The sequence below is a fragment of the Nematolebias whitei genome, chromosome 17 (genome assembly GCF_014905685.2).
Source record: "Nematolebias whitei isolate Nwh7 chromosome 17, NemWhi1, whole genome shotgun sequence".
NCBI classification, from domain to species: domain Eukaryota; kingdom Metazoa; phylum Chordata; class Actinopteri; order Cyprinodontiformes; family Rivulidae; genus Nematolebias; species Nematolebias whitei.
Genome location: NC_056514.1, coordinates 23,910,162 through 23,924,067, shown reverse-complemented (window position 1 = coordinate 23,924,067; position 13,906 = coordinate 23,910,162). Strand labels below are relative to the sequence as shown.

Below are 13,906 nucleotides of genomic sequence, written 5' to 3'. Positions count from 1 at the left end.
GAGGAGGGAGCTGCTTTTTAATGCTCTAAAACGTAACATGGCGTACTTTATAATCACCGATTCGCAGTTGTGGTTGTCAGAGCTTACAAGAGGATTTTCTATTTTTTTTTAAATTTTATTTACAGTTAACACTTTTAATTAAATACGAGCTTTCTTACTCCAGCTGTTCTGTGAAATAAATCAAAACTAGAAACTTCTTGTGCCTCATTTTATATCCAAATCACTTTGCAGTTCATTAAAAACTTGATTTTTTTTCTTGCAAAATATTACTTAAAATGTTTATGTACACAAAAGGCGCTAGCTTGTAAACGAGGATACAGCGGCTCGTTTTTAAAAGTGAGGATTCAAGATTCATGGTTTTAATGTGCGCAGATTAGTCCAGGACCAGCTGAGGGTTCTGGGATGTGAAGCATCGGTAAACTCTGGCTGAAATCTCGGCGCCGATCCGTCTCTCTTTTCCTTCAGCTTTCACTACGAGACCCGCCAGCATCCCTTTCCGCTCCGCCTCAGACTCCAACGTCTGGTAAGCCTGAAAACAACACGCCAGAGTTCAGAGTGCTGGGCCCACAGAACCATTCAAACCAGTTCAGACGTACCTGCAGCAGCGCTCGAGGAGACGGGAAGGCCTCTGTCACGGCGGAGGCCCCAGCGGGGCTGACTCTGTTCAGCTGCTGGATCTGCCGGCTCCAGACCAGACTGAGACCCGAGCCGTCCCGGTCCACCCGAGCCCCCGCGGCCCACGAGCCGTCCACGCAGAACGGCAGCTCTGACTGCTCTGTCAGGAGTCTGCAGGGGAGAAAAAAATGAAAATTAGATTAAACTCTGGTCAAAAATAATTATTAAGTGGAGTAAAAAAAAAAAAAAAAACAAGTTTATTGAGGCGGGCGCGTACTTGAAAGGTCGTTTTGACAAAGCCTTGGTGACGGCACACACGTGGTCAGTGACGTCCTGCCAGCTGTCCAGGAACACCACCGAGACGTTTTTGAAGAGCTGGAGGTACACAAGCACCTAAAGAATTTTTAAGGAAGTAAAATGTGTAAAATAAATAAATCAATAAATAGATTTCATAAGAGAAGAACCTCACCTCCTCTATGTCCATGTTCTTCATTCCCAGTTTGGATCGTAGCGTCTGTTCTGGAAAACCCTCACCACCAGCTTCTGACCTGTTGAGGAAACCAGAAATGTTCACAGGAAGACAACATGATGGGTCAGCCACAGAAAATATCTAGAGCACAGAAAGACACACTGACCTGTAAACCGCCTCAGAATCTGTCACCAGCATCGTCACCACCTGTGTGGCGTCCCGGTTAAGACGCTCCAAAAGCGGACTTAGGACAGTCCCTGTCCCATCCCCTTCACTGTCCAACATCTGTATTTCAAATAGAGGACACTGTAAGATCACATCACACTGCAGACCCAAAAATCTCCATCACTTTATTACTACAATGCTAAAATCTTGATTACCTCTTTTACAGAGATCACAACGTCCAAGAAGTCAGCCAGAGTCAGGACCAGAACCATTTGATCCTCCTCCACAGAGATCTGGCCTTCATCTCCCTGCTAATGTCAAAACAGTCGTGATTCAAAGAGAAAAATGAATAAAATAAAGAAGGCCTTCATTTGAGAAGTGCGAGCTGCTGACCTGAGGTACATCTCTGGTCCAAGTGATGCTGTGAGAGATCTGCTGGCTTTCGATGGTAAACCTCCACTCCAGCGTGGTCAGGGTGTCCAGGAGAAGGTCTGAGCCGTCCTGTTGTAGGAGAGCTGCACAAACAACACATTACGGTTTGATTTCCATTTAGGCTTTTTGTTGAAATATTAACCAGGACAGATCAGGTTTACAGTTGTTAGCTTAGAAATCCTAAATAATCAATAAATCTCAGAAACCCTGGAGCATCTTTGCTTGTATTTAAGTTTATTCATATTGTATGTATGTATATATATATATATATATATATATATATATATATATATATATATATATATATATATATATATATATATATATATATATATATATATATATATATATATATAGATGAGGCAAAACACAAAAGGTAAAAGGAACAAAATACAAGCTAAATATGAGCTAAACGCTAAAAAGAAGTGGACTACTAGCGAAAAGACAAAATGTTAGCTAAAAGTAGCCAAAACTAATTTTTAAAAAAGCAGATTAAAGACTAATTAAAACAAAGGGAAAATGTTACAAATGCACAAAAATGTATCTGAATGTAGCAAAAGACTAGCTGAAAGCTACTAGTAGCAAAATGCTAGCTAAAATTAAAGCAGGAAAAGGTTTACCTAAGAAAAGTAGCTAAAGTACCAAATGCTAAATAAAAATAGCAAAGCTATAAACCAAAAGTAGCAAAATGACTTTGAAATCTCTAAATTAACAATAAAATTATCAGACTTTCATAAACAGGTTCTGCAATACTGGAAACTTATTTTTAAACACAAGTTTTCACCACATTCGGTCCCGATTTGGAACAACAGATGCATCCTGATAAAAAAGAAAATCGTTCTTCTACAAAGATTGGTTGGAGAAAGGTATTTGGTCTGTTCTACACTTTATGAAAGAAAATGGCAACTTTTTATCATATGATGATTTTATCGAAAAATACACATTGAATTGTACTAAAATTAAAATTGACAGAGTGTTAAAGTAAATTCCTCCTGCTATGATTCAGATGGTTAAAGGTATGATTACATATTTGACTGTTACCCCCAAAAAACATGTTTTATTATAAATGGTTATAGACAGAAAATGTAATAATAGATTCATAAGGAACACTCTGACCTCAGTTTTCTTCCCCTGGACACTGAGAAGAAAACATTTGTTTAAAAATTATGATCTCTAATAAAAAAATCTAAACCAAATACCTTTCCTATCCACTTCCACAAAAAAACTAAAGAAATCCATTCATCCATCATCTTCCGCTTGTTCTGAAGTCGGATTGCAGGGGCAGCAGCTTGATCAGGAGGCCCAGACATCTCTTTCCTCTTCCAGCTCTTCTGGGAGGACTCCAAGGAGTTCCCAGGCCAACCGAGAGACATAGTCTGTCCAGTGTGTCCTGGGTCTTCCCCAGGGTCTCCTCCCAGTCTGACATGCCTGAAGCACCTCTCTAGGGAGGCGCCGAGGAAGTATCTTTACCAGATGCCCGAACCACCTCAACTGGTTCCTCTCGATGCGGAGGAGCAGTGGTTTTACTCTGAGTCTCTCCCGGATAACTGAACTTCTCACCCTGTCTCTAAGGGAGAGTCCAGCTACCCTGCAGAGGGAACTCATATCAACCGCTTGTATCCAGGGTCTCATTCTTTCGGTCACTACCCAGAGCTTGTGATCATAGGTGAGGGTAGGAATGTAAACCGACCGGTAAACAGAGAGCTTTGCCTTACAGCTCAGCTCTCACTTCACCACAACGGACCGGTACGGAGTCCTCAATACTGCTGCTGCACCAATCCATCTGTCCATCTCACGCTCCATTCTTCCCTCACTCGTGAACAAAACCCAGAGATACTTGAACTTCTCCACTTGAGGCAGAACCTCACCCTCGACCTGAAAAGAGCAATTCACCCTTTTCTGGTTGAGGACCATGGCCTCAGATCTGGAGGTGCTGATTCTCATCCCAGCCGCTTCACACTCGGCTGCGAACCGCTCCAGTGAGAGCTGGAGATCACGACACGATGACACCAACAGGACCACATCATCTGTAAAGAGCAGAGATGGAATCCTGAGGCCACCGAAAAGGAAACCCTCCGCCCCCTGGCTGCACCGAGAAATTCATAAAAGTTATGAACAGAATCGGTGACAACAGGCAGCCCTGGTGGAGTCCAACTCCCACCCTGAAGGGGTCCGACTTACTGCCGGCAATGTGAACCAAACTCTCGCACCGCTTGTAGGGACTGAACAGCCCGTAACAACGGGTCTCCAATCCCATACTCACGGAGCACCCCCCACAGTGTACCCCAAAGAACACAGTCGAAAGCCTTCTCCAAGTCCACAAAACACATGTAGACTGGATGGGCAAACTCCCATGACCCCTCAAGGACCCTAGTGAGAGTAAAGAGCTGATCTAAAGAAATTCATTTCAAAATTATGTATGAAATTTATCCTTGTAATGGCTTTCTGCAAAAGAAATTTAATATATATAACCATTCCTGTGCATTCTGTAATTCAGATATGAGACAGCAGAACACCTTTTTTTAAAACTGCATCTTCATTAATGCTTTTTTGGAAACATTTTCAGAATTGGATAATCTCTATTCTACCTTTAAATTTTACCATAATAAAATGTGGTCTGTTGACAGGGATGAAGATTTAAATTATGGCAATAATTTAATCCTTCTGGATATTTTTTTTTATTCACACAGGCCGTTTCCTGAAAGTTACCCCCTTTTTCAAATTTTTTTTTAAGTGAAATAATTTTATTTAAGGAAGTGCTTAAACGCTGCAACCTTCCAAAAGCCCCATCTGTACACCAGTATATTAATAGCTTATTTTAAGACTTGAAACTCCTCTTGCATGTGTAACATTTTTTGTTTTGTTGTTTCCTCAAATTGTTCATGTTTTTTTTTTCTTATTTTATTTTTCTTCATAATTTCTGCTCAGGTTTTTTTATGTCAAATGTAAACTTGTGTTTTTGTTGTGTCTGTTGTTTTGCTTAAATTTTCCATAAAGACAAAAAAAAAGTAGAAAAATGCTAGCTAATAGTAACAAACGGCTAGCTTAAAGCTAATAGTATCAAAATATTCCTCACTCCTGAATCAGCCTTAGCACAATAAATAAAATGTTCCTAAATAATCATGAATGAAACTACCAAGTACGAGCGAGTTTAAAATATCCCACAGTCCGTGAAGGAAGCATCACCTGCTTCTACGCAGACATTTAGGCACTTGATACAGTTTTCAGGACGGAGTTTCTTGAGCTCCTCGGCGTCCTTTCTCCTCCTCTGTATCTCCCGCCTCCTCTCCTCCTTCTCCTTGGCCCTGGCAGCTCTCTGCCTCTCCTTGGCCTCCTTCTTCTCCTTGGTTTTCTGTCTGTCAGCTTCTATCTCCTCCTTGGTGCGGCGCTTTCGTACGGGACTCACCGTGCGGGAGGATTCTGATAAAGTATCCACAGATAGTGTTTGTGACTCCGGGGGAGTTTCACTGGTGTTGTTCGGTGAAGCTCGTTCATCTCGATTTAAACCTGCTTTCGGTTCAACATCGCTGTCGTCTGATGCAGATATTTCCCACTCTTTAGCTCTACGCAAGGCAGACATTTCGCATGTTTAAGACGCGCAAACGTCACATTTTTCAATAACTTTAAAGAGCAGCGTCTTCTCCGCGATGGTGTCCGCTGAGGGACAAACCATCTCAAAACTCGCTTCTTGCACAGATCCGTTTGGAGCAGAACCTTTCCCATTTTTTCTGAACGAACTCTGCCCACAGCTAGATTATGTTTCTTTTATTAGAAACTGCAGGTCAACAGAGACAACAGCTGCTGTCACCAGGTGGACAATAAACCAGATTATACAGCCGTTGTTTACTGGATTAACTCTACCAGTAGTCAAACAGAGATCTAAATTGTAGGGGGGTATATTATTAGATCATTGCCTTATATCTTAAAGCTGTAAACATTTTTAACTGTATGGATCCAAAATGTAATGAAATTTGTCATTTTCATACAATATTTGGTACCAAACTATTTTTGTGTCATGATTTTGTTGGTCAAATACAAAGTATAAATGTATAACTAACAAAGAAATTGTGTTTTTGTCATCTTTCTTTGTTGAAATCAGGTCTCTCTTGTAAATGAGTCCTCGAGGCTCAATGGGATTTACCTGTATAAATAAAGGTTGATTGATTTTTGTCTTTTAGATTTGTCATAATTATGCTTCATGCATTTTCCTGTAAAATGTATGACCTAAAATGCAATAATCCTATTTCAAAATGCATAGCTTGTGTCATTCTTAATAGTTTTATTCTATTTATAAATAGAATAAAGTATTTATAATACTTATAAACAAGTTTTACTTTGAAGTGCTTTTACATAAAAAAGTTTTAGAGAGAAAGCACTGTTGATGTTTTATGAAGTTTATATAATTTAAATCAAGTGCTTTTTTTGTTTTGTTTTGTTTTTGCCAGATGATACCTGGTGTGTTGGAGGTTTATAGAGTTTTATTGTATGATGCTTTATTTCGCAAAACATGACACGTTTTCATTATATTTTTGTTCATATTTGGCCTGGATAGTGAAAAATCAAATCAATATTAAATCACTTTAATAATTAATATCTAAATAAATATAAATATCTAATAATTTAATATCTAAAGGTAACACAACTTTGTATTTTTTTTAAATAGTAAATTACCATTACAATTATATATTCATCATATTTTCAACCTAAGTTTGCATATTTAAACAGTATATTCAAGCATATCAAATAATGTCAAAATACATTATATCTTGCTAAAGTTATGATTTTATGTAAATGTAAAATACAGCACGTATGTTAATAAAGTTTGTTGAAATAAAAAAAAGTGTTTTCTATTTGCGCAGATTTCCAACTCATGTGCCGCTTCAACACGGTAATGTCTACGAGGTGAGTCACATCTCAATAGTTTAAGATCTGCTAATTGTTGACGTCACCAGCGGAAGCGGGTAGTGAAGGTTTTTTACTGGTTGACGTTTTTATTTTAGCTAGCTAGCTCTTCCACTCTGTTGCGGTAATGTAAACAATAGCAAAGGATGTAAGTTTTATATTTTATTTAAATTTATAGCGACACAGTTTTTTTTAAAGTATGGCTCTGCCGGCAGAGAAAGGTACGCCTCGCTTTTATTGTTTCTCTAAAATAATACTTGTTGTTTGCTAAACCGAAGAAAGCCTGAGACAGACTTCCCTGAAAAAAGAGGGCCACTAAAATGACCAAGTCAGCGTTTTCATCTTGACAAAGCTCATGTGACTGAGCAGAAAGTTGTCTAACGGCTTACTGTGTGATTATTTCTCTTTAAAGTAAACCCTGTTTGTGCTTAATTTCGTTCAATACGACATTTCATGTTGGACAAAAGGCTTTGTTTACACTTCAAAAACAATAGATTTTCCATCAAACTCTTACCTGATGAATGATTGACATCTAAAGTAACAGTGTTTTCTTTGTATTTTATTTACCAAGTGTATTTAAAAGTAACAGATGGCTAATTCTGTTTCTTTTCCTACTTTAAATTACTTGGTTCTGGTTTCATACACCCAAACATGCTATAGTTGTGGTAAATGCTGAGACTTCACTTCATTCTTTCTCTTATTGTTTCAGCTTATTATCGCTTTGTCGTCCTCTTCTTCAACTGCCTGCTGACATTTGGTTCCTACTTCTGCTTTGACATCCCCAGTGTCTTACAGGACCAGTTTCAAGGGGTAAGATAGTCAGTGATTGGAACTATAAGTAAAAGACTATTGCTTGTCAAATAATCAAGGGATCCCACTGTTTGTTGCCAGATAAGCTTTATCATTGTTTTATTTTTCTCATTTGACAGAACCTTACATGTCCCAATGCGACAGTAATCAATGGGACTGTGGACTGTGTGGAGGGGCTGGGGATGACCCCTCAGCAGTATAATCTCCTCTATGCCATCTATGCTTGGACGTAAGCACACAAACACATTGACTAGTTTGCACATGTGCTGATTCTTGCTTTTTTATTCTTCTGAAAGTTTGCATCTACTCTGCAATCAACAGAAATGCAGTGGTGGTGATCCTGGCTGGATTCCTCATTGACAAATTAGGAAATCGCTGTATGTTTGCATATGTGTTGAGATGTCTTTAGGCTTTAGGAAACAAACAAAAAATGGTAATAAATTGTTGTCTGTTTCCTTCTTTCTACAGTTGGAGTGTTTCTGTTTTCTTTCCTGTGTGTTTTGGGCTCGTCCCTGTTCGCCCTGGGTTCCCACTTCAAAGGAACTCCTTATCTTCTTCCACTCATGCTCACAGGCCGTTTGTTGTTCGGATCAGGCAACGGATCTTTGACCAGTAAGAACACATCATGTAAAATGTCTTTCTCAGGACTACAGGTGAAAACTGATGTTTTCATTATATCAAAAGAGGCATAACCGTTTTTTTCCCTCACTGTCTGACATTAAAGCAGACAAGTTGTGTTTTAGGTCGGTAAAATTAGCATAATTATCTGAGTTTGGTAAATGTCAGAATAATGGGAGATATTTTTATGACTTGTCTTCAAAGTTACGAGTTTACATACATGTTCTTAGTATTTGGAAGTATTACCTTTTAAACCCTATGACCTGGATCAAACGTTTGGGTTTGCTTCTTTCTCCCAAGAGTTTGTTGGAATTTTGTCCCAGTCCTCCTGACAGAAGTGATGTAACGGAGTCAGGTTTGATGGCTTTTTATTTTTTTATTTTTTCTCACATGCCATTTCAGCTCTGCCCACAAATTTTCTATGGGACTGAGATCAGGGTTTTCTGATGGCCACTCCAAAACATTGACTTTGTTGTCCTAAAGCCACTGAAACTAATGGCTAGGCCTGTCGAGATAAACAATAAATCAATTAAAAGCATGATAAATGGAAATTATCGACCTCATTTTCATTTATTGGCTTTATCGTTTTTTTTTTCCTCCTCTTTTCTTCTCCATTAAAAGCAACTAAGCTGAGATGCTAAGCTCGGAGAAATGGCCGACGTCGGAGAAAAAAACCTCAGTCTTGTCGAAGCTTCAAAATTCACAGTTGAAACTTGTGCCTTCATGTAAAAAGTTGTTTTTCTCTGAAAAAATAAGCTGAGAACTTGTTTACTGATTTTTTTTTTATTTAAAGCTTTGTGTGAAATGCTACGCTAAAGAGCTCAAACCACAACGAGCGTCCACCATTTTGAGAACCGAAAACAAGGAAGGAGACAGCCCATGTCACGTCAAGGGGCCTCCTTCCCATTTTTCTTGAAGAGACGCGCTGCTCGCTCCCTCACTATCCATCCTTCGGTTCAAACAGTCTTATACTGCCATCCGCTGGTCAAAAAAAGGTACTACACACAAAACAAATCAACCAACATTCCTTCTTAAAATTGACTATAATTACTAATTATTGTCAAATTTCAAACAATACTATTGTTTATTGCAATAATTTCTGAGACAATTAATCGACCAGCAAAATTTGTTATCGTGACAGGTCTACTAATGGCGCAGTATATTTAAGATCATTGCCCGTTCAGAAGACCCATTTGTGTCCAAGCTGTAACTTCCTGGCTGATGACTGGAGAAGTTTCCTCAATAGTTTCACATAATGTTCTTGTTCATGGTACCATCATGTTTTACCACTGTAAAAAGCACCAATCTCTCCTGTAGCACCTCTCTTACCGGCTCCAGCCAGCGTCTTCACAAGGACAGTTGCTCTTGTTTTTTGGGATTAACAGGTACACTTCACACCAAAACATGTTTATCTCAGGAACACGGAGCTTGTTTCCTTCCTAAACGATAAAACATTTTCTTGACATTTATACTTGTGTATAATTATTTGAAAAGTAAAACATGGTGCATTCAGGCAGCTGGAAATTTCACCCAAGGATGAACTAACGTGAAAATCAACAGTTCTGTTCCTGACATCTGGGCTGATATCTTTGTATTTTGACCATGATGTTACACATAAAGCGGTGCGTTTAAGGTGTGCCTGGAAATGCGTTCACACGTGTTGTTGCGATTAACTCAGACGTTGTCAACTATTCATCCATCCATTCATTATCGTTACCCACTTCTTCCTTTGTCAACTAACCTATCAAAAACTTCTGAAGCCATGACATCATCATCTGAGCTTTCCCAAAAAAAATTTTTTAATGCATAATAATCTTGGTGTATGTAAACTTGTGACTTTGAAGAAAGTAAATAATGAGAAATTTCTCATTTTGAGTGCATTTAAAAAATATAAATAATTTTGGGAATCTTAACAGACCTACAGAAAACATTTAGTCATTTATTGTCATATATTGAGGGGGAAATGATTGTCGGTGTATGTAAACATCTGGTTTCAGCTGTATAATGTAAACTAAAGTTTGACTGATCAGTTGATTTATTTAAGTTTTTTTTTTTAATTATCAGTCACACCACAACATACTACCTATTAAAAGGCAGGCACATCTACAGGCAGCACAGCGTTACAGTTAACTCTGTCCTTTCTTGATCGGCCATTGAAATCCCTTAATTGACCCCCGCTCTAACACCCCATCTGCTCTTTTTCTTTTCTTTCTTAGTCGTACAGAACCGCATCACAGCCTTCTGGTTTAAAGGGAAGGAGCTGGCTCTGGCTTTCGGTCTGACTCTGGCCTTTTCTCGCCTGGGATCAGTTCTGAACTTCTTCCTCACAGAGAGGTTTGAAGTCCGATATGGCATGCAGTGGACACTTTGGGGGGGTACGTTGAAACAACAATGTAAATCTTGCACAATAAAGAACTTGACACTCGTCTTGACGCTGCTGTTGGTTGCGTAGGAGCGCTGCTGTGTGTGCTCGGCTTCCTTTCTGCCATCACCGTGAGCGCCTTAGACAAGATTGGAATGAAGCAGCTGGGCCTCGATGGAGCCATCCAAGAGGAGTCCCGTAAAGTGGTCTGTGTTTTGAAGGGGGAGCTCCTTTTAATTATTGCAGAACTTTTACAAATGTTTTTAAACGGCACCACTTAACGCCCCATGGATTGTTTTTTTCTAAGCTGATTTGTGGTTTTCTGTGGTTGTGTAGAGGATTCAGGACGTGAAGCTTCTGTCGGTGAGATACTGGCTGCTGGTTCTTACCATCATGTTCTTCTACAACGGCATTTTCCCGTTCATCGCAGATGCCAGGTAGTAATTTCATTCATTTCATTTTAGTTGCAATCTGGTCATGTTTTTTTTTTTTAACAACAAAATATATCTCATTGAGTTTTACAGAAAGACAATGCATTTGTTTAAAAATGGATAGTGAAGACTCCTTCTGTTGTTTTTGGAAACTTTTAGGTTTTGTATATACAGTAGTCCCTCGTAATGTTTCTAAACTCTGTAGAAGGGCACAGCTTGTCATGATCTCAGCTCTCTGCCTCCGGCTGCACTCTGCCATCTGCCAGCGCTCTCGGCCACGCCCACTTCTCTGCTGCAGAACAGAGATCTGACATGTGGGCTGCACACAGGTGCAGGAGGTGCTAAGTAATTTAAAATAATTTATTTTAAATAAAAAATCCATGCAGATCATGTGGCTCAATCAGTCAATCAATCAGCCAGTTGTGTGTCATGTCCAAGCTTACTTTGAATAACCGCGATAGAGCGAGTCCACGAAGTAGCGAGGGACTACTGTATTAAGAATTTAGTCCTGATGCTATCCTCTTGCAAAAAAAACCCACATTTTAATATACGTATATACATGTATGCTCTGTTTTCCTGTCCAGCAAGTTCATAAAGGATAAATACGGTGACTACACTCAGAAGGAGGCAGCCTACATTGCAGGGGCGGTGTATGACAGTTCTCTGGTCCTTTCAGCCACTGTGGGCATTCTTATAGTAAGTGTCTGTAGTCTGAACCTGCTTCCTGCCTCTGATTTAAAAACAACAAACAAAACAAATCTGATGTATAAGTGAAGAGCTAGGTGAGCTGGTTTCAACTTCCTTTTAGGATTATGTGGGCCTGCGAGGCATTTTTGCAGTAGCTTGTGCCGTCTTCACGCTGCCTGTGTTTGGACTCCTGGCCTTCACCTTCGTCCCTCCTTTGGTCTCCACCATTTGGCTCGGAGTCACTTACTCATTTGCTGCTGTGAGTTTGACTCCTATTTTATCTATTTAAATTATTTCAGTCACGTCACTCACCGCGATTCAAAAAGTCCATTAACGTGGTATCTTGTTTTCACAAATGTTTTTACATGACGTGTTTGCTTTGCCTTTGTGTTTGGGTGTGACATGAGCGTAGGAAACCATTTCCTGTCTCTTGTATGTTCCCAGGCCAGCATGTGGCCGTCTATTCCCCTCGTAGTTCCTCAAGCAACCCTGGGCACAGCCATGGGCCTCGCCACCTCTGTGCAGATGGTTGGGATCGGGGTGTCCAATTTGGTTGTTGGGCAAATATTAGGCACCACATCAAGGTAGGAGTTTATTCAGATTATTAGGGACTCATTGCAGTTTATAGATAAAAAATCAGTTTCTCCTTTTGTTGTGTAGTGAAACTAAGATCCCGTTGTGGCGCTGGCAGAGGATGATGATCTTTATGTTGGCCAACACCATCTGCTGCATCGTGACCTCAGTGTTGCTCAACATCGTTGATCACAGACAGGTCAGATGTTTTTATTTGTTTTATTGTTTTTGGTTGTTTACCTTCTGAAATCGTTCCGTTAGTTTCTTGGAGCTGAAGTGTTCATATTTATTTTTCAGGGTGGAACTCTGAACAAGACGACCAAAAGATCAGAACAGATCCAGAGAGGCTCGGAGCGAGAGCCGCTCATCCGGGGAGAGGAAGAGGAGCAAAATGAGAATAATGACGGTGCTGCCGGTTCTATCAATTCATGAGTTTGAAACCGTTTTTTGCTCTGGTTTTAATTGTGCTTTACGTGTGATTGACTTCACTCTTAAATGACAAAAAATGACCCGCTGGCTGGTCTTACTCTTCATCGTTTCCCCCGTCTTTGCTTTTTTTTTGTGCCATAAAAACAACATCAATGTTGACTAAATGTTTTTGATTTATATATATATATATATATATATATAGATCAACATCATCAGGCCAGGACTCTGCGGTCTACACTCATCTCCAGGCCAGCGGTCACTCTTTCAAGGATGAAGATGTTCACATCCTGGACAGAGAGGAACGATGGTTTGAGAGAGGAGTAAAGGAGGCCATCTTTGTGAAAAGAAACCGTCCATCATTAAACAGGGGTGGAGGCCTCCAGGTTCAACTGTCCCCCTCTTACAATGCTGTGATTGCTAGTATCACTCAGCCCTCTGTGAACAGTAAACACCCATCAGTGTGCTAATGATCCATTGTTAGGCTGATGGTCCTTCTTGAGCATGTGATCAGCTGGTTTTGGTTGTCAGCAGCAAAACTGGTTGATCCACTCTGAGAAGGTGCTATTTAAGAGACTGAGCTGAAAACAGCACCTCAGACTGAAGAAGTCTCTCGGACGAGAGACGAAACGTTTCTACATTTTTTGTTGTTTTGCTTTGTTTTGGTTTTTTTTGAATGTCCAGAGGACCAGATTTAACTTTTTAGATTTTTCTACCTGGATTATTGAGCATGCATCAGGATACTTTTATTAAAACATATTTTTACTCTGAAATCATTAAAAACAAACTGTTTTGATATTTTAAAGTTAAAAGGATAGAATTAAACGGACTTCCTGGCAGAAATGCAAAATAATTTTTAGAACAGTTTTTATCAGGATGGAATTAAGTAAAAATATGAAGTTTTGTTTTGTTACATTTTTAGGCATGATATATCGTACTACGGTGGCCCTGAGGGGGCAATGAACAACATTTGAAAAATCGGAATTACATTTGAAAAAACGAAATTACATTTGAAAAAAATAAATAAAATAAACACAACATTTGAAAAAAACAGAATTACTTTAAGCCAAAGCGGAAGTGCCGAAAGCGGAAGTGATGGAAAAAAGGAATTGCATTTGAAAAAAAATAAAAAATTACATTTGGAAGAAAAAAAAACAGAATTACATATAAAAAAATGGAATTACATTTGAAAAAACAGAATTACATTTGGGAAGAAAAAAAAAGGAATTATCGTACATTTGAAAAAAGCAACAGGTATTTTAGAGTAACAGGGTGGGCAGTTGACTCACGGACTCGATTTATTTTTAATAATTTAAGCTTAAAAATATTTTCATATCATAAAAAGTCATTGGATGAGAACTATTATAAATAGTACTATTAAAAAGTTATTTAAAAATGGTCATTTTTCAATTTTTA

The 13,906-nt window shown here is 39.1% G+C and overlaps 2 protein-coding genes across 2 annotated transcripts; one reads left to right on the top strand and one right to left on the bottom strand.

The window, feature by feature from the left end:
- Positions 1–144: 144 nt before the first annotated feature.
- On the bottom strand, positions 145–5,390 carry LOC119423448 (probable crossover junction endonuclease EME2). The gene is made up of 8 exons (XM_037690839.1): positions 4,868–5,390; positions 1,643–1,764; positions 1,465–1,560; positions 1,251–1,369; positions 1,085–1,163; positions 893–1,008; positions 597–786; positions 145–529 (listed from the first exon to the last, which is right to left on the bottom strand). The coding sequence occupies exons 1-8, from the start codon at positions 5,259–5,261 to the stop codon at positions 374–376; spliced, it is 1,272 nt and encodes a 423-aa protein (XP_037546767.1). The 5' UTR covers positions 5,262–5,390; the 3' UTR covers positions 145–373.
- Positions 5,391–6,680: 1,290 nt separating this feature from the next.
- On the top strand, positions 6,681–12,630 carry mfsd1l (major facilitator superfamily domain containing 1-like). The gene is made up of 13 exons (XM_037690838.1): positions 6,681–6,804; positions 7,293–7,393; positions 7,513–7,622; positions 7,715–7,770; positions 7,862–8,005; positions 10,228–10,386; positions 10,464–10,579; positions 10,710–10,810; positions 11,389–11,500; positions 11,613–11,750; positions 11,936–12,075; positions 12,152–12,263; positions 12,362–12,630. The coding sequence occupies exons 1-13, from the start codon at positions 6,783–6,785 to the stop codon at positions 12,494–12,496; spliced, it is 1,446 nt and encodes a 481-aa protein (XP_037546766.1). The 5' UTR covers positions 6,681–6,782; the 3' UTR covers positions 12,497–12,630.
- The last annotated feature ends 1,276 nt before the right edge of the window (positions 12,631–13,906 follow it).